The sequence below is a fragment of the Balaenoptera acutorostrata genome, chromosome 2, assembly GCF_949987535.1.
Source record: "Balaenoptera acutorostrata chromosome 2, mBalAcu1.1, whole genome shotgun sequence".
Taxonomy (NCBI): domain Eukaryota; kingdom Metazoa; phylum Chordata; class Mammalia; order Artiodactyla; family Balaenopteridae; genus Balaenoptera; species Balaenoptera acutorostrata.
Window position 1 is genome coordinate 113,188,053 of NC_080065.1, and position 20,939 is coordinate 113,208,991.

The window sequence follows — 20,939 nt, forward strand, 5'->3', positions numbered from 1 at the left end:
CGGTGTGGATAGTGTCCTGTGCTTGCACACAGGATTCTTGGTGGCTGCAGCAGCAGCCTTAGCGTCTCATGCCCGTCTCTGGTGTCCGCGCTGATAGCCGCGGCTCGCGCCCGTCTCTGGAGCTCGTTTAGGTGGTGCCCTGAATCCCCTCTCCTCACGCACTCTGAAACAGTGGTCCCTTGCCTCTTAGGCAGGTCCAGACTTTTTCCCGGACTCCCTCCCAGCTAGCTGTGGTGCACTAGCCCCCTTCAGGCTGTGTTCACGCAGCCAACCCCAGTCCTCTCCCTGGGGTCTGACCTCTGAAGCCCTGTCCTCAGCTCCCAGACCCCACCTGCCCCGGGGGGTGAGCAGACAAGCCTCTCGGGCTGGTGAGTGCTGGTCGGCACCGATTCTCTGTGCAGGAATCTCTCTGCTTTGCCCTCTGCACCCCTGTTGCCGCGCTCTTCTCTGTGGCTGCAAAGCTTCCCCCCTGACCCACCTCCCCGACTCCCCCAGTGAAGGGGCTTCCTAGTGTGTGGAAACTTTTCCTCCTTCACAGCTCCCTCCCACTGGTGCAGGTCCCGTCCCTATTCTTTTGTCTCTGTTTTTTCTTTTTTCTTTTGCCCTACCCAGGTACGTGGGGATTTTCTTGCCTTTTCGGAAGTCTGAGGTCTTCTGCCAGTGTTCAGTAGGTGTTCTGTAGGAGTTGTTCCACATGTAGATGTATTTCTGATGTATTTGTGGGGAGGAAGGTGATCTCCATGTCTTACTCCTCTGCCATCTTGAAGATCTTCCTGACATAGCCTTTAAAATGCTGACTTAGAAAATATTTTTTAAGATATATTTATGATAGTGGTATTATGTTTTGGAATTAGGAGTTTCATACATTGCTTATAGCATTTCTTTCATTTCTATCTAGATGTTTGACTTTGGCCAAATTAATTGATTGGTCAGAGACTGAGTGGCCAAAGAGTCTCCAGTGGCACTTGAAAGCACCTCTACTTTTTGTTTTTCTAACACCCGAACTCTGGAAACTTCTGTTGCAGCTAGATCATAATAAACTGGTACAAGTATGTTACATACTTTAAAACAAAGAAAACCCAAGACCATTAGAAACCAGTTAGTAAAATATTAACTGTATCTGCCTGTAGAGTTACAGGCAGAATCTTAACAGATAGTTTAGTTAGACCTCTTCATTTTCCTAACGTGGATACCAGTTTAGTGAGGTATGTTACAGTTAATGGCAGAATCAGGAAGAAGAATCTAGGTCTATCTCTCATGTTGTGTTCTTTGTATTTCACTACAAAGCAGGTGTAGAGCAGCTATTTAAACTACATTTAACTATTTCTATTTAAAATACAAAACGACTCAGAGTAACTTTAAAACTTATTTATACCTAGATTGTGATTTTTTTCCCTCTTAAAGAACTCTATAACATCAAAGGCGGACAAATAGAGACATTTTGGTGTTTACAAATTGAGGCTCAGAAGTTAAGTCTGAATCTTGGGTGGTTTATGTCCCTTTAGATTCCACCTTGTTGCCCATCTGTCTTTCTCCCACATGGGAGATAAAAGTGAAGAGATTGATTGAAGAGGAGACGTTTTATTTATGTTTTTGGCCACACCACGTGGCCTGCGGGATGTTAGTTCCCCGACCAGGGATCGAACCCATGCCCCCTGCAGTGGAAGTGAGGAATCCTAACCACTGGACCGCCAGGGAGTTCCCAAAGAGGACACATTTTACACTTCTTATATTTTCTTCCTCCAAAAAAATAATAAGCCTGAGAGGGAGAAAAAATGGATTTCTCAGTTTATAGCCTGTTTTTTTGCAAATGCAGTTAAATGCAAGTTCTCTGAGGCAGGATTTTGTTTAGTATCACTCTTGAGATGAATGCCTGCTTCTGATATAGAATGTCTCTGGATTTTAATAAATTGATTGGTTGATTTTTTTTTTTTAATTAAAAAAAAGTTTTTGGCTGTGTTGGGTCTTCGTTGCTGCGTGGGCTTTCTCTAGTTGCAGTGACCGGCGGCTACTCTTCGTTGCAGTGTGCAGGCTTGCCAATGTGGTGGCTTCTCTTGTTGCAGAGCATGGTTTCTAGGCACATGGGCTTCAGTAGTTGCAGCATGCTGACCCTAGAGCGTGCTGTCTTCAGTAGTTGCGGCACGTGGGCTCAGTAGTTGCGGCGTGCGGGTTCTAGGGTGCACCGGCTTCAGTAGTTGTGGTGCGCGGGCTCTAGAGCACAGGCTCAGTAGTTGTGGTGCACGGGCTTAGTTGCTCCGTGGCATGTGGGATCTTCCCCGACCAGGGATTGAAGCCCCCTGCATTGGCAGGCGGATTTTTAACCACTGCGCCACCAGGGAAGTCCCTGGTTGATTATTTTTTAAATAACCTTTTTATTTTGGCATAATTGTAGATTTACAGAAAAGTTAGAAAGCTGGTACAGACAGTTCCCCTATCTCCCTCCCTGAGTTTTCCCCCATTGTTAGCATCTTAGGTGACTGTGGTTCATTTGTCAAAACTAAGACACTGACATTGGTATGTTACTATCAACTAGACTCTAGGCTGTTTGGATTTTACCAGATTTTCTATTACTGTAGTTTTTGTGTTTTAGGATACCACAGGTCTCTGTAAGTCTCCTGTGGTCTGTGACAGTTTCTTAGGCTTTCTTTGTTTTTCATGACCTTGACAGTCTTGAGAAGAACTGGCCAGGTGTCCTGTAGACTGTCCCCCAACCTAAGTTTGTCTGGTGCTTTTCTCATGATCAGCCTGGGGTTACGGATTTTAAGTGCCCTTCTTGTTACATCATATCAGGGATTACGTGACGTACACACAACGTCACTGGTGATGTTAACCCTCATCATTGATTAGGACGGTGTTTGCCAGGTTTCTCCACTGTTAAGTTACTATTTTTGCCTTTCCATACTCTGTTCTTGGGAAGCAAGTCACTAAGTCCATCCCACTCTCAAGGGTAAAGGGCAGGAATTTAGCTCCACATCCTGAAGAAAGTATTTACCTCTGTTAAATGGAATTCTTTTGTAAAGATTCATCTTTTTTTCCCCCTATTTGTATATTTATTTATTCATTCATTTGTTTATATCAGTATGGACTCATGGAAATGTTTTTATAATATGGGCTGTAATCAAATACTACATTGTTTTATTGGCTCAGATTGTTCTAGCTTTGGCTATAAGGAGTTCTGTCAGATTGGCTACCATGTTCCCCCTTTTTTTGAGCACTTCTTTACTTTCTGGTTCTATAAGATGCTCTAGGCTCATCTTGTATTTTCCCTGCCCCAGCACTAGAATCAGCTATTTCTGCAAGTGGCCCTCGTTCTTTTTATTGGAGAGTGGCATCTAGAAATTAAGATCTGGGCACTGAATATGCTCATTGGTATTGGGGTGTCATTGCTTCTAGGCCTGCTTGTGGGCAGAGCTAGGTAATAAATGTGTATATGCTAACCCATGTTTACACATTTATCTGTAATTGTATCTCTGTCCACTTGTGTTTATATTAAGGTAACCAAGAGTTTATACATATGTCTCTGACTCTAACCCTGTACCACTGGGTTCACTTTAGGCTTCCTTCCTTGCTTACCTGTAACTGCTCTCTGAGAGTAAGAAACCTGGTTTCTGCCATCCCGTTTACCTATTTGTCCAGCCCCAGTATACATGCAAAGCAGTTTCAAATTTTTTAATCTGTACCCCTGTGAGAAATAAATTCACTAACCTGGAGTGTAGTGTTTCTGCATAACATAGAGCTCCTTTTTATCTTTAGCCTTCTCGATTTAACTTTTGCTCAGTATGTGCCCTTTCTCTCCTGCTTTGATGCGCAGGTACTTGTGATTTAAGGGCCTAAGCTATACATCAGTCTTTCTGAGTTGATTACCTTTGTAATTTTCTGAGGTTATGGAGATGAATTCTGTCTGGGAGAAATACAGATGAATAATACCTAGTGAACCACAGCGTTTCTAAGATGAACCTTCTGGTATAGGATGTGTGATTTTTCATTTTTTTAATACCAAATATGAAGTTTCTATGTTTACAATAATATTTCCAGACTACTGTATATCATATAGTCTTTGCATGCTGATTGAGTGTGGGAAAGAACAACAGTTCTGAAGTGGTAACCGGAATCGCTTTTCTTCAGTTTCTGAATAGTTGCAGCAATTCTCCATAAGATACTAGGTTTCTTTTGTCAATGAGTTTTCTATCTTTTAATTCTTTACTTTTGTTACTTTATACTTTTGAGCTAAACGGTTTGTAGGGGAGCCAGACTTGACTTTTACTAAAACCACAGCTTACAATTTTGTTTTATTTGGTCAAGTAAAGAAAAATTATATGTACATTTATGACACATTTGATGAATATATCTTTTTCTAGCCTTTTTATAAGATAAAACTTTCCTGAGGGCTGTATTTTGTATTGGAGAAATTTTGGTTTTTAATTTCTTAAAATAAAAATTTTCTTGGATTCTGGTGTCAGAGATTGGATTTGTTCCAGTCCAGGAAATAGTTTAGAATAGCTGCCTTGTGCTAATGTTGGAATGTTCCTAGAAAGTAAATGTGTTCCCTTGAATCTTAAGTCTAGAGCATGTTTGGAGAGGATTCAAGAGTTGGAGGACTTGCTTGCTAAAGAAAGAGACAACTCTCGCCGCATGCTGTCTGACAAAGAGAGAGAGATGGCGGAAATCCGGGATCAGATGCAGCAACAGCTGAATGATTATGAACAACTTCTTGATGTAAAGTTGGCCCTGGACATGGAAATCAGTGCGTACAGGAAGCTCTTAGAAGGCGAAGAAGAGAGGTGAGTAACTTAGTTGTCACCCTACCTCATAGTCTGCTTTTTGCCCCCACCCTTTCTATTTAAAGAAAAGTAAATAGGTTTTTTGGGTTTTTTTAACAATTAAGGCAACTTTAAATATTTTCTTGTTTCTTTTAATACCTAGCTGTAGAGATAGGTAGTAATAGATCATACTTTTACCTCAACAATAGAAGATGTTCAAACAGTCTTATTATTTTAAATGCTGAACTCTGTCAGGATAGAGTTGAACTGTGTCAGGATAGAGTCTTTCCTTTGAGATTTAAAATGTTTTGATAATTTAATATGTTGCAAAATATCAGATTTGCTGAAAGAGACTTTATACTTATTTTTCAAAATCTGGTTAGTGTATTAATCCTTTTATACCTTTTCTGAGAAAAAAGTTCCAAAGGGAAAGTGTCTGATTTAGAATAAAAGCCATTTAATTTCAGTATTGTATACATTGTGATTGTAATTTTGTAAAAAGAAAATGCAGGTATGAAAAACTTAAGGAAAGTATACTGAATGTAACAGGGGTTGTGGTAGGGTGGTGGTAGATGACATGTTCACCCCAATGTCCTCCCCTCATCTCCCCACCCCCTGGTTTTCCAAACTTCCTGCATTATGGTTATAGTCTATTCCTACCTCAAACATTCAAATAATACTTTTTTAAAAAGAAAAAAAAGTATTACGACAGTAGGCATTGTAGCACAAATAAGTTTCTCTTCGTTAAGATGTGTATGTTGGCTTTGTCTAACAGATTGTCATTAATGTTTTGCTTTAGTAATGCATGTGCAGGATATTAATATCCTCTTTTTTAAGGTAGGAAGGGCATATGCGTTTCATAATTGGAGTGTTTTATTCCTCCATGTAGATTGAAGCTCTCTCCGAGCCCTTCTTCCCGTGTGACAGTATCACGCGCATCCTCGAGTCGCAGCGTGCGTACAACCAGAGGGAAGCGGAAGAGAGTGGACGTGGAAGAATCCGAGGCCAGCAGTAGTGTCAGCATCTCTCATTCTGCCTCAGCCACTGGGAATGTCTGCATTGAAGAGATAGATGTTGATGGGAAATTTATCCGCTTGAAGAACACTTCCGAACAGGTGGAAACACAGACCCCTTTTTGTCCAGCGTGGCTTTGCTGATTGGTGGCTTGCAATTGTAATAACTCCTCAGCCTTTATTTGGATTCAGTCTTCGTGGAATAAGAGTTTCCCTCTCCTTTTTAACCTAAATTCATGAAGTGTAGTATAAATTTAAATAGGAGGAGGAAGAGGGATGGTGTGCTTAGTAGTTTAAAGATTTTATTCTTTAGCTCTTCTTTAGAGAGCGAGGGCTTTTTTTCACATCTGGTCATTTTGTCACCGTGGCCTTCCTAAGGATGAATTATTAATATTCCCTGTCCTAGCCAGATTTGTGAAGAAGTTAGATTATGGGTATAGATGGTAGATATTCTTTCCCAGCTGTTAATTTTATGGAAGGAAGGAAACATGAGCCCAGAGTCGGACACGTGTAGGGAGTGTTTTTCTCTCTAAACAAACGAATGAATAGTACTGATTTAATTTATATCAAGACTAGTATGAAGCCCTATATTGAAATTATTTGTTTAAAAGTAAACATAAAATATTCATAGCAGGGAATCCTGAACTTTTGCGCTGGGGCTTTCGAGAGCTCAGTAGTGGAGGTCTTGGGAAGACCCTGGCTAGGCATCATTGAGCTGGGGTCGTGAAGGGGTATCAGGTGATGCCAGAGGAAGGCAGGTCTGGGATGTAGTGGGGATGCAGTGGGGTGGATGTCACTTCCAGAAGCATGTTCAGGATTTGTAAAATGTTTGTAAAATCACTCCTTTTCTCACCAGAGCTATTGAAACTATCTTGCATGTGGATGAATAAGTACTTTGGATGGGCAAAGGAGCTTTAGCAGTTCTGATATGGAAGACAATAGGTTCTAAGCCCTCTTAATCACGACTTTAGAAACTAAAGAACAGAGTAGCCTCTGCTACTCCATTGCAGTAGTTTGGCTGTTTTTCAAAAGGCATTGCTGTGCTTTGTGGAGCTATTCTGGAGCTGGCTCTCAGCCTTGTTTACTCCTGTCTTTGAGTTAGAGATGGATATAAATAAATTAATTCAGCTAATTGCTTTAATACCCTGCACGGTTCCTCAGGAGGGTCAGGCAGCTCTGGGCAGCCTGCGGGCTAGCGTTGAGAGCCAGCACTTGGGACTGGCTCATTATGTCACTGACCATTTTTGAGCCCCTTATGCTTTAAGGTAGGAGTTAAATATGGGCAGAAGTGGTACAGATGGAGAAGAAAAAAGGCATATTTTCTTCCTTCTCTTTCCAAGCTTTATGTGTGTATATTTTAAAAGCTTAAAGCAATCAAAAATTAGATGTTTATAATGGTGGTTATGAAGCTAGATTATATTGTAAATTTAAATTATATACCTGTTCTAGCATTGAATATCACCATTTAATTTGGTTCACATCCCTTTTCTTGCAGTTTTGTCCTCTTTAAAATTAAACACCTTAATAATTAAAACTGCAGCATTGTCAAAGTTTCTGTTTTGCTGAATGACAATACCATGTTTTCTTTTCATAGTAGGAAAATATGAACCATGGGAAGACAGTCGTAAAGTTGTCTTAGTTTAACTGCCTATGGATTGATTTATTTGATTACTCCATAACTTTTTGCGTATTTGAAGTGACCTTGTTTTATTTTGTTCTTTCAATAGGATCAACCAATGGGAGGCTGGGAGATGATCAGAAAAATTGGGGACACATCAGTCAGTTACAAATATACCTCAAGATATGTGCTGAAGGCAGGCCAGACTGTTACAGTAAGTTAATTTAGTCATCATTTAATTTAACTTCATTGTCTTAACCAATAGTTAAAGTAATTAAAACCATTTTGGCTTAAAGAGAAGCATTTTAAAAATGTGCATTAAAATGTTTTTGACATTATTAGGGAATTAAAGTGCTCTTAAAGATTTTAAAAATTCTTTGTTATTGAGAGTGGTAATTGACTATTAAAAGTGAAAGAATTGACCTTTGAATTATTTTTATTTTATCTACTCCAGTAGAAATTAACAGCTGACACCCCCCCATCCCTAAAGAAGTTGAGGTGACTATCTCCTTTTGTCAATTCCTTTTTAAAAATATTAAATACATGTTTAAGATTTTATGATTGATACAGACCTTACTAAGTGTTTAAGATCAAAGGCTCAAACAGGTTAGAACTTCTCTTTTAAAAAGTGTATTCATAGAACTTGCCACCACATTGTGAAAATATCAGATGCTAATTTTGTAGTAACGGGTAAAAATTGGAACAGATATCCTAACCATGCTATCTTTTCTTCTCTTTAGTAATTATTGTAGTGAGAGAAAATTGCTCAGTCCTATTATGTGTCTTACAGAAGCTGCATAATGTGATGGAAAGAATCTGACATTTTTAATTCAGAAGATTCAGATTTGAGTGTGCCCTTTATCTCTTTAAAAGTATAAAACCACTATGCCAATCATCTGCTTTTTCCACTGGATACAGTTCCTCAGTGACTAAATAGATACATATATTCTATAGGTCTAGTGGAGAACTCAATTTTCACATAAAAAAATGTAAGGCATTTTTTTTTCCTTTGGTAGCTGGCATAAATGTGTTAAGAAGCTCTTTGGAATGTGGTAATCATAAGTGATATTTCTGTAAAATTGTACAAGGCAGGGCAATAGCAAAGATCAGTTTAAAACTCCAGAACAGAAGTAAGGGAACTACTATGTAATTTTAAATTTTCTTGTAGCCACATTAAAAACAAGTGAAAAAGAAAAATGTGAAATTAACTTTAGAACTATGTTTTAAATTTAACCCAATGTATCTAAAATATTATCATTTCAACATCTGATGAATATAAAAGTTATTAGATCACTTTAAAAAAATATCTTTATTTATTTATTTGGCTGCACTGGGTCTTAGTTGCGGCCCACAGGATCTTCGTTGCAGCATGCGGGATATTTAGTTGTGGCATGCAGGATCTTAGTTGCGGCATGCGGGATCTAGTTCCCTGACCAGGGATTGAACCCGGGCCCCCTGCTTTGGGAGCGTGGAGTCTAAACCACTGGACCACCAGGGAAGTCCCTTTTTTTTTTTTAAACTAAATCTTGACACTTCGAGATACCCTTACAGCACACCTCAGTTGGGACTAGCCGTGTTTCAAGTGCTCACAAGCCACATATGGCTACCATATTGAACGACACAGCTCTAGGACATATTAGTTTTAGGTTAAATTACCCAGTAAGCTTACTGACGTGTTACGATTATTATTAAACACTAAACCAACTGTATGATTCCATATGGACTAGTGAAAAGTATAGCTTGAGGTTAGATTAACATTCCACATAATCTGAAAGTCAGCCCAGATCCAGTTCTCTTTTCAGTTTTATCCTAGTAATGCTCCTTGCCCCTTTCCATTTATAATGGTGATGGAAGATCTGGAAGCTTCAAGTGAGCACATTAAGAGGAAGGGGTCTCTCCTTATTAGTAATTGATAAGGTTTTCTCCCCATTTAAAAAAACACCTGCTTATGCTATCTCCAGTCTTCATTCTGCCATCATATGGCCTTTTATATTGCAAGACAATTTATGGAGTACAAAACTTTGCTGTCTCTTTTCATATGGTCTTTTAGAAAGATCAGGACTGGTAGTAGTGTCCCTACAGGTGAGGACATAGAGGTTTGTAGAGGTGTAGTGTTACGTCCATGATACAAACCCAAGGTTTTCTAACTCTCAAGTGTTCCCTGTTCTACCAATGCTCTTCTGCCAGTAAATACATAAAAAATGTTGCAGAATTTCCCTGCTTATGAAAAGGGAACTCTTTCTGTTTCTTTTGCCTATTTCTGTAGCAGTCATATTTTCCATTGAATAATGGGTTATTTGTCTGTTTCCTGAATTCTTTTTGGAATTCAGACTCAGACACTGGGGTATTATGACACTGTCTCTGGTTGGATATATACCACTTTCCATTAGAATATTCTAGATAGGCTGTCTGCTGCAGAGCTTTTGAGAGAAGTTAGTCATCTCAATTCCTGCTATAGGCAGGTGGAGGATACCATTGGAAGGGGTAGAAGGCTCATGAAGGATGGAAGGAAGGATGGCTCATGAAACCCGTAGAATAATAGAATGCTAACAGTGAGAGCTTATATTCATTGAGTCAGCCATCTCCTCCATGTGGGTAATCATTTTTCTTCACAGCAGTCCCGTGTATTATCAGTACCATTTCTGTCCCATTGGAGGGTAAGTAAGGTAGCTTGCTCAAGGTGAGCTGGCATGTAGGCAAGCTAGGATGTGAATCTAGGCAACTTCACTTCAGAGTCCTGTGTGTCAACATTTTTATTTATCAGACTGGGAAGCTGAGGCCTAGCTAAGCTCTATGGGATATACAGCTAGTTAATATAGCAAGTCTAAAGCTAGGCCATAATTCTGGAACTTTTAGAATCAGTCCTCTTACAAGGTGTTAAAGTCTCATCATTATGTTGTTAGTGGCACATGGGAGAGCTGGGCTCTGTGTAGACTGATTTCCTTTTTTCTTTCTAGATCTGGGCTGCAAATGCCGGTGTCACAGCCAGTCCTCCCACCGACCTCATCTGGAAGAACCAGAACTCTTGGGGCACTGGCGAAGATGTGAAGGTTATATTGAAAAATTCTCAGGGAGAGGTATGGTCATTTTATTGGTACCACCACAGTGTCAGTTCTTTTTTCTTCATTGAAGTATAGTTGACTTACAATGTTGTGTTAATTACTGCTGTACGGCAGAGTGATTCAGTTATACATAGATGTACATTTTTTTTTTTGGCCACGCCACGCAGCCTGTGGGATCTTAGTTCCCCAACCAGGGATTGAACCCAGCCACTGGCAGTGAGAACGTGGAGTCCTAACCACTGGCCTGCCGGGGAATTCCTGTGTACATTCTTTTTTTAAAATACTTTTCCATTATGGTTTATCATAGGATATTGAATATAGTTCCCTGTGCTATGCAATAGGACCTTGTTGTTTATCTGTTTTATATATAATAGTTTGCATCTGCTCATCCCACCCTCCCACTCCATCCCTCCCCCAACCCCCACCCCCTTGGCAACCACCAGACTCTTCTCTATGTTCGTACCACAGTGTCAGTTTCACCTGAGAGTTCATCATGCAAGTGTGATTTCTTTTCAAAAATCAAATTTAAATGTGAAGTAACTGATTGCTTAAATCAGACCAAGGCTCCTGAGTCAATGAAAGTGATGCTAACTCCAGGTTTTAGGAATGAACTATGAGTGTCTTGTAGTTCTGGTTGTTAGCACAGGTTCCAGAGTCAGTCTGTGTCCTGTTTCTGTCTTCACTGCCCAGTGACTTTGTGACTTTGGGTAAGTTCCTTCACCTCTCTTAGTTTCATCATTTTAAAATGGAGATAATAATAACAAGATAACTAATATAAATAAGGTAATAATATAATGAGAATAATATAAATGAGACAATCCTTGGGAAATGGTCAGAATAGTATCTGGCCTCTAGTAAATGCTTATGTTATTAACCTTGTTACTGGCTTTCAGCATGCTCTTGAAACTGAGTTTAAGGATTGTGGAGTGTACATTTGCTTGATGTGTATATTTTCAACACGTCAGTCCTAGAACTCTTGTCAAAGAACCTTACCTACCCCCACTGTCACATAAAGACACTCCCAAATTCCCCCAGCCACGCACACATACCAAGAGATGAAAGTGTCTTCAAAGGATGGCGTGGTTTCAGGTCAAAGTACAGCATCTCCTTGGGGGTTCCTTCTCTGCTCCCATAGTGCCAGGCACAGACCTTGTCTAGCTTGTCACGTTGTCCTCTCTCACTAGAGTAATAAGCATGTCAAGGGCAAGGACCTGTTCTGATTTTTCCTGGCACATAATAGGCACTTAATGAGAAATTACTGGATAAAATTTTAGGAAAATCAAACATGGACCTTAAGTTCAGAGAAATAAAGTGTAATTAATAGCATTCATTCTGGGGGTCCGAGGTGTTTGCATATGAGAAGTCCTCTGCCCAGCCATCTGCTGGTGTTTAGACTGCTCTTAGTAAGGAATTCACTGTCTGCTGAATGAAGAATGCCCTTGATCTCAGACTGAGGTTGAAAATGAAAGGGCATCTGATGTTTTCCACTGTAAACCTCAGTACAGTTCACCTCCAAATACTTGCTAGGTTCTCAGGGTGTGGGCGTTTACAGATGCCTTCCAGAATTCACAGACTTCGAGGAGCCAAATCTCCTCCTGTTCTCTGTGTGGAGCCCTGCTTGCTTTTTGCCTTCGGCACTTTGGAATTCTTCCCAGTTGTCACCGGTGCTGCTGCCCAAGTGCTGAAATTACTGCAGCTCCTATGCTGGTAGTTCCTTCGACATCTGAAACTGGCAGAATACATGTCTCTTTCAGAACAGTGTTACGAGTGGCGATTTGCCCAGATTGAAAAGCACGGTTTTAAGGGGCCATGGTAGATGAAATAGGTTTTCGTGAACCATGGAATCTTGTCACCACCTTTTTCTGTGTGAAAATATGTTCCAAGTTAGAAATGATCTTATAGGAGGATATTTGGAATACAGCGAGTTTAAAAGCACACAAAATAGATACAAGTGAAAAAGTAGATGCCATGACATGGGATATGTCTGGAGGTCGTATTACCAGTGATGTTTCAATTAAGCTGAATGAAGCTCAGGTTTCCCTTCATAATTCAAACCACTGAATTCTATAATGGATTATTTGGTTGGTTTGTTTTCCTGTTCTTTTAATAAACTTCTGCATTCTGCTTGTTAGGCTCTATGAAGTGACCTCTGTCAGAAATGAGGAAAGTATTATGAATACAGTTCTTATTTCTGTGATTGTCAGGCAAGTACTTTTGGCATTTATTCATTTAATTTTGTGAGACCATGTTTATTAATAGGTCCCAGACCATATTTATAATAATTCATAATTACCACCATAAAGACCACTTTCCTGTAAGATTGTAGGTAATTGGCTTAAGTCAGTTTAATTTTTTTACATATATTTTCTGGCTGAGACATTGGCGATATCAGGAAACCCAATTAAACTGGCTTTAAAATAATGGGAATATATGAGTTCACAAAACCAACCATCCAGAGATAGTGGACTTGATCCATTGGCTCACCCAGTGTCCCCAAGGATCTTTCTGTTGTCTGTTTCCTGAGTGTCTCCCTCACGGATGCAAGGTAGCTGCCGGCTGCTCTCGGAGGTGCATCATTCTAGGTTTACTTGTCGTGGGCAAGAGCATTGTGCCTAGTCCGGTCCTCGTCTGGGCTTTGCTCTCGTAGTACCAGCCTGGGTCACGTGCCCACCTCTGAGCCAGTTCCTGGAGTCAAGAGAACAGAGTTAGAGCTTGAGCCTTCTCCATGGCTAGATCACACTCAGCTCGTGACACACATGTCACATCTCCATGGGAGAGAGGGTACCCAGGTAACAGTGGGGGCTCTTACTGAGAAATGGCCGGGGAGGGGTGGTCCTAGGGATGAAAAACAGCAAATGTCACCATGGAAAAATAAAATGTTTTTTTAATGAGGGAAATAAAAAATAAAGCAGTCTCTCTGTACCTTCTAGAATATAGGCATCACTGAAATTTTTGTATATGGAGATGATCACTTATGTATACAGAGATATTCTAGTTTAACAGTCAGCTCCTTCATCAACAAAAACTGCCTTGATTTTTAGTATTTGCTGAACTGTGGTGATTTCAGGCTACCCACACGATGTGACTGAGCACAGAGTTGAAGAGGCAGCACGTGAGCTGGCGCTAGCTGGCCCTGCTGCACTGCAGGGGAGATGGGTGTACCTTTATGTGCCCAGGGCTTTACCCAGGCAGACCCATGGCATGTTGATAAAGACCATTTATGTGTGCCTTCCAGGGCACTTGATAGTGTTGGGTGTCTTGCTGAGAGGAGTTTTTTTGGTAAAGACGTTTGTCTTTTAGCACCTTGACTAATAATTTCCTGGGCCTAAACCTCCCAGCAACTTTTGGTTCTAAATTTGTTTTATTATTTTTCTATTTAAATTTGTCGACATTTATTTAGCTCACTTATATTCCATACAGGCTTTCTGCATTAGATTAACTGATTTTTAAATGTTGTCAAATGAAAAGTGCTTAACACCAGGCTTACATTAAAGTCAGTTAATTATTCATAATTAATGAAGTTGGGCAAGTTGCTGTTTTCTAAGCTCATTTGAGGCTCATAGTCTGGTGCTTCATCACGAGCTCTAAGAGCCAGTGTTTCCATATGGGATGTATACACTGTCATGAGTTGCTAGAAGCTGAAATGTGAGAATTCTATAACAGATTTTATTTGACTTTTCTTTCCTCATTTTAAGATGAGTTGAGGGAAGTTAGGTACTCTGAAAACTTTTTGGGAATCTTTTTTCTGTTTTGTATGCCATCATCCCCCAATGGATATCTTAGTTCAAAGAGTTGTAATTGATCTAAGGATTCACATGCTTTTTTATTAGTACTAATTTGGTTAAAGCAAATGTTATTTGTGAAAAGACTATTTGTGTGTATAAACACAGACTGATCTCACAGAATTGAAGTTTCTGGCTAATTCAGACTCAAAATGGTCCATCTTCCTCGGCCGTGCAACAATAATCAAAATTCCCTACAAAATACTACTGTACTACCTTACTTCATTTATAAAATATATATGTGGACACGTTGTAAATAGAACTCTCATTTCTCTGTCACTGTTCTCTGGTTTTCTTCCTCTGCCATTTTAAACTAGCTGGTCTGTGTTAAATTTCAGGTAAGCTTTTACTGACATGATTTTAGTGTCTTCATCTGGAGTTATCTTTTTTGAGTAACCTTAGGACATGCATGGTACAGAGTACAATTAGACGCTCTGCAGCACTCTAGGACACACTCATTTACTTGCTGCTAGATCATCAAGTTAGCCTTGTGCTTGAACAGAAACACTGCTGCATTTGTGCGAGTCAGCATTCTCTAGAGGAAAGTCATTTGTATTTGCGCCTTTCAGTAGAAAATGGAAATGGTTACTTTCTGTTATGGCTCCAGTGAATAATAGGAGATCTGTTTTTTTGTGCAGAGTACATTGGAACTTCACTAGTATGTTATTAGTAAACAGTGTTCCTGTGTCTTGATTGTGTCATTCAGGAAGAACTAGCTGCTGAAGGAATGAAAGTTTGCCTTTTCATCTCTCTCATGAGGTGGCCCTCTTGCCGCCGAGGCCCCTGAGAGCGCAGCAGTTAGCCTCTGACTTCAGGGCATTCCGCACTTGCTTAGCACCTTCTCTTTGCTAGGAGCCCAGGTCTTCAAGCTGAATTCGTGTTGAGCGTTAGAAAGAATTTAGTGTGCCAAGTCATTTACAGAATTCTTAGTAACAGAATGGGATAAAAAGCAGTGGAAACTTCTCAGCAGGTATTTCAAATTGGATACCAGTAGCTTCCCTGTAGGGAATATTGAAAATCTAAGAACTGCTACTAATTATGCAAAGATTCCTGTTCAGTAGCTGAAGCTACTGATGAGCCACTTAAAAAAAAAAAAAAAAGTCCCTGATGTAAGAATGCTGTTTCTTAAATTTATGCAAAGAAACGATGTCGCCCTCCCACAGTCTTCATGATTTTTAAGTATAGTGGTTTTTTTTAATTAATTAATTAATTTTTTATTTTTGGCTGCGTTGGTCTTTGTTGCTGCGCGCCGGCTTCCTCTAGTTGTGGTCAGCGGGGGCTACTCTTCGTTGCAGTGCGCGGGCTTCTCATTGTGGTGGCTTCCCTTGTTGTGGCGCACGGGCTTAGTTGCTCCACGGCATGTGGGATCTTCCGGGACCAGGGATCGAACCCGTGTCCCCCACATTGGCAGGCGGATTCTTAACTACTGCACAGCCAGGGAAATCCCAAAGTATAGTGTTTTAACTTAAATCAAACTCTTGTGTTTAGGAGGTTGCTCAAAGAAGTACAGTCTTCAAAACAACCATACCTGAAGAGGAAGAGGAGGAGGAAGAAACAGCTGAAGTGGCTGTCGAGGAAGAACTTTTCCACCAGCAGGTATTACTTTAATATATGTCTTTTAAATTTTATTAACAGAATTACATGAAAACCAAAACCAATAGTGGAGCTTGTTTTTTTCCCTATTACTTCATGAACTAAGTCAGTGATCTACCAAGTGGGGTTTGTTTTTCCTGAGGGGATCTTCAAGATACAGTACATTCGGGTACTGGAAGAAAATGTTAGCACTTTTTTAAAGCTTATTTCTCATATCAAATTTCAGTTTTGTCTTTTGTTTTATAATGTATGTAATATGTTATGGTAGGACATGTATGCCACATAAATAAGTATGTATGGATTGGAATGCATGCTAAGAATTATTTATTGAAGGGTTCTTTGATTGAGTTTAGATGACTAAATTGGAGCAGGTATCTGCATATAAACTTAAAAAAACAAAGAGTAGGGACTTCCCTGGTGGCACAGTGGTTAAGAATCCACCTGCCAATGCTGGGGACATGGGTTTGAGCCCTGATCAGGGACGATCCCACATGCTGCAGAGCAACTAAGCCTGTGAGCCACAACTACTGAGCCTGTGCTCTAGAGCCTGCCAGCCACAACTACTGAGCCCGCACGCTGCAACTACTGAAGCCCACGTGCCTAGAGCCCGTGCTCTGCAACAAGAGAAGCCACCGCAATGAGAAGCCCGTGCACCGCAACCAAGAGTAGCCCCTGCTTGCTGCAACTAGAGAGAAAAGCCCATGTGCAGCAACAAAGACCCAACACAGCTAAAAAATAAATAAATAAAATTAAATTAAAAAAAAAATCATTACCTGATTAAAAAAAAAAAGTAATGTTCAACTTCAGTGTGAAGCAAAATTCTTGCTGTCTTAAGTTTTTAATCATTTAATTGCAAGATAGATTTTAGCTGATGCTTGGACTTTTGAGAGTCCTTGAAATAAAGAAACTCCAAATTTGATTTTAATTAATTAAATTGGAATTATTAATAAGTAATGAGCCTTCAGTTTATATTCTCAAGCTGTTCAAGTCTGATCATTCCTCAAAATTCCTACCCTTATCCTTATAAGACGTCGTCACCATGTCTCCAGATTTATAAATCTGTTTGTTTTGCTTAATTAGCCCCGATCCTACTCCAAATAAACATTCTCTTATGTGTTCAGCCTCCAGAGTTGAGAACCACTTGAGGTGGGTTATGGTAGAATGAATTTTTGGCATGGATACTTCCTCATAAATTTTGGAGGAATATTTAAGAACAGGTGTTTTATACTTGGCTTTAACAAGAAGCAGGTACAAGATCCATTTCCTGCCCTTATTTGAAACATTATGATGACCGGAAGTAAAATAACAACATAAGAGATATCTCAGGGTGCCAGACTAGTGGTTCAGAGCATGGGTTGTAGCACGTCAGATGCTGGAGAAGCCTCTTTAGGCCACCAGAACAGTTGAGAAGATCTCTGGAAAATAGGCTTGTCCAGTATTTTGAAGGATGGGCAATTATTTGAGTATTAGAAGGCAGACGGTAGTGTTCTGTGGTTGTTTGAATTATCTGTTGCTACATTAGGAGGCCACCTTAAATTAAAACTCAGTGACTTAAAACTGATTTCTTAATTCCTATGACTCTGTGGTTTGACTGGGCTCAACTGGGCAGTTCATTTGTTCTGCACGATGGAGAGTGAAGTCAGTCATGCAGTTGCATTCAGCTGGAAGCTTGGCGGGGGCTGGAATGTTCTCCATGTCTTTTTCTATGTGGTTTCTTATCATTTGGTGGTTTAGCCCAACCTTCTTTACAACATGGCAGCTGGCTTCCAAGAGAGTGAGAACGGAAAGCATTAGATTTCTTAAAGGCCCATATTCTCTTAGTCAAAGTAGGTCATAGGCCAGCTTCAATTCCAGGGGAGGGTAAATAGTCTCCACCTCATAATGGGAGGAGTGGCAAAGAATTTATCATGATCTTTAATTCATCACAGGGTATATGTCAAGACTTGAGCACCAAGTATATCTGTCCATCCAGTTGTGTTTGTAGGGTGTGAGTGAGAGATAAGTGAAGTGGGGAGGTTGGTGTTAAGTCAGCATAGTCTGGAATGTCTAGGGAAGGAGCTTCTCCACACTTTGGAACAAGGAGAAGTTGAGACAGTATCAGAGGGATGACTGTAGAAGGGAGATTGCAGACACACTGAGAGACTATGCAAATAGAGATTCATTAATTAAGGCATAGTGACCGAACTTGAGGGGGAGAAGAAAAAAAATCAAAGATGTACGAGGTTTTTAGCTTTTGTGATCAGAAGAAATAATGATATCAAAGTTCAAAAGAGGGACGGTGGAAGGATGGATCAGCTATTTTGACTTCATATTAGAGAATGAATCCAGTGGCCTTTCGAGTTGATTAGAAGTCTTTCTGGTTGACCTTCAAGAAACCAATTTCAGTTTAGTCAAGTGGTGTTTCACAGTCGTGTTGTGAGATTTTAAGGAATTAGTGAGTGATAAAGAAATGGATAGAGGGAGCCGTTTTGACTTCACATTTGAAGACGAACCCAATGCAGATGCTTCAGGATATGAAAGCTGAGGATCCAGCAAGCCATATTCCCTGATGTGGTTGTTCAGAATGCCGTCCACTGAGCTCCTGTTTCCTAAGTTACCAAAGGATGTTATTGAATAGGAGTTTTCAACTTCAGCTGCTTATTAGAATTTCTTAGGGAGTTTTAAAATTACGTCTAAATACTCTTCCCCAGTTAAATGAGAAATTCTCATTTATTTTTTAAAATTTATTTATTTATTTATTTATGGCTGCGTTGGGTCTTTGTTGCTGCATGCGGGTTTTCTCTAGTTAAAGAGAGCGGGGGCTGCTCTTGGTTGCGGTGTGCGGGCTTCTCATTGCAGTGGCTTCTCTTGTTGCGGAGCACAGGCTCTAGGTGTGAGGGCTTCAGTAGTTGTGGCATGCGGGCTCAGCAGTTGTGGCTTGTGGGCTCTAGAGCACAGGCTCAGTAGTTGTGGCACATGGGCTTAGCTGCTCGGTGGCATGTGGGATCTTCCTGGACCAGGGCTCAAACCTGTCCCCTGCATTGGCAGGCGGATTCTTCACCACTGTGCCACAAGAGAAGTCCAAAATCAGAAATTCTCATTTAATTGATCTAGGGACCTAGATCAGAATTTTGTTTTAAGAACTCCTCAGGATCTGAATGTGCAGCTAGAGTTGAGAATCACTGTTCTGGAATTTGTTGGAGTATTCTGGGGGAGAAGTCCATAAGAGAAGGTTAAAAAGGATAAGTGAGAAGTAATAAACATCCATTTGAAGTTAGGTAATAATGAATTTGTAGTATCTCTGCCTTATTTTGAAATACCGTGATCCATTTTCTTAGCACTAATTCTTTTTTCTGTTTTCCTCATCAGGGAGCCCCAAGAGGTTCCAATAGAAGCTGTGCAATTATGTAAACTTCTCACGTCAACTGTCTTCCTCAAAATAAACAAATATGGTAATCCTTACCTACATGCAGTGCAGAGCCTTCTCAGAAGCACAGAATATTTTTATATTTCCTTTATGTGAATTTTTAAGCTGCGAATCTGATGGCCTTAATTTCCTTTTTTGACACTGAACGTTTTGTAAAAGAAATCATATCCATACACTTTGTTGCAAGATGTGAATTATTGACACTGAACTGTGTACTGTTTGAAAAGGGTCCCTCAAATTTTTTGACATTTTTTTTGTATGTGTGTGTTTTTTTTTAAGTTCTAATGAGGAGGGGAGGGTAAATAAACCACTGTGTGTCTGGGTTTAATTTGAAGATTGCTCCATCTAGATTAGCAATCTGCTCTTGATTATTCTTTGCTATATATAACGGTGCTGTGAGGGAAGGGAAAAGCATTTTTCAATATATTGAAATTTTGTACTGAATTTTTTTGTAATAAACTATCAAGGCTACAAAAATTTTTTTTAAATAGAAAAGAGAAATTTTGTAAGAAGGCAATATTAATCTAATCATCATGTAAGCACTCTGGATGAAGGATTCCACAAAACTTTGTTTTATGGTTACTTCTTCTCTTAGATTCTTAATTTGCAAGGGGAATGGGGGGAGGGGGGTGAGGGGGGAGGGAAGGGTTTCTCCTAAAACGCATTAGTTGTGTTTTTTAAGATAGTGTAACTTGCTTAAATTTCTTATGTGACATTAACAAATAAAAAGCTGTTTTTAATATTAATCTGCTGTCTTTTAACTTTAGAAATGTTTTGGGGGAGAAAAGCGTTGTTTCAGTTTTACTTTTGATAAAAATAATTTGGCTTCTTGTTTGAACTAGATTTTTCTTTAAGGCTCTGACAATGGGGAATATAAACACACAAACTATTTTGGGGTCTCCCCTGTTTTCAGTACTCTGTTGTCATTAATAATAGCACTAATAAAAGCAATAATAATAATAGCTAATTTTTTGGAGCCAGACACCATGCTCAGTGCTTTATATTTTTTAGCTTATTAACAATAAGACCTTTCAAAATCTCTTTAAGAAAGCCATTTGGGAACATTAGGGACAGTGAGAGAAATTGGGGAAGACACTCCTTTTAAAGGAAAAAAATGGAGGTAATACTTCTAGAATCTAGTTTTACTGTCTTTTAAAATACAGAAGAGACACTGATTAAAAGGAGTACAGTATGAATGATAGAAAATAGGTGTGTGCTGTGTGGAGTAGTTATGTATGGTGGTAACTAGGGTGTCATTTTTTACGTATTTGGAGAATTTATCTTGTGATTGCTTTAGCTAAGTGAGTTAGTTCATCTTGTAGAAAGTAGAATATCCAAACCATCCCTAGAATGAACCGTTGATAACAATTCAGAAGCCAATCCAGAGTCAGTGTTTGCTTTTCTCTTAAAATATTCCTGCAGTAAGCTGCACAAAGACTAGCAACTTACTTGAAAATAACTCACCAAGTCCCAGAATTACTGTGCTCTGCAGATTTACTGCATTCTCTGATGCCGTCGGAGACACAAGATAAATGCTGGGTTAGAAATTCTGTCTGGTGAAGCAGATAAAATGATAACTTCTCCACACAGATTTATCTTCAGAATGAGAATGGCAGTGCAGGGTATGGCCCAACTTGGTTGTGAAAAGTGTTGCCACAAGATAGGGTTCTTGCCATCAAAATTCATTCTAGGTACTTTATTGTCA

General features: G+C 39.7%; 1 protein-coding gene across 2 annotated transcripts in view; it reads left to right on the forward strand.

The window, feature by feature from the left end:
- LMNB1 (lamin B1) overlaps window positions 1–19,849 on the forward strand; it is a 65,906-nt gene extending 46,057 nt beyond the window's left edge. For both annotated transcript variants that reach the window (XM_057541344.1, XM_057541345.1), the window contains 6 exons: window positions 4,561–4,781; window positions 5,650–5,875; window positions 7,501–7,605; window positions 10,349–10,468; window positions 15,724–15,831; window positions 19,177–19,849. In XM_057541344.1, the coding sequence (XP_057397327.1) occupies window positions 4,561–4,781; window positions 5,650–5,875; window positions 7,501–7,605; window positions 10,349–10,468; window positions 15,724–15,831; window positions 19,177–19,218 (822 nt within the window). In that variant the 3' untranslated portion in view covers window positions 19,219–19,849. The remainder of the gene's footprint in view (window positions 1–4,560; window positions 4,782–5,649; window positions 5,876–7,500; window positions 7,606–10,348; window positions 10,469–15,723; window positions 15,832–19,176) is intronic.
- The last annotated feature ends 1,090 nt before the right edge of the window (window positions 19,850–20,939 follow it).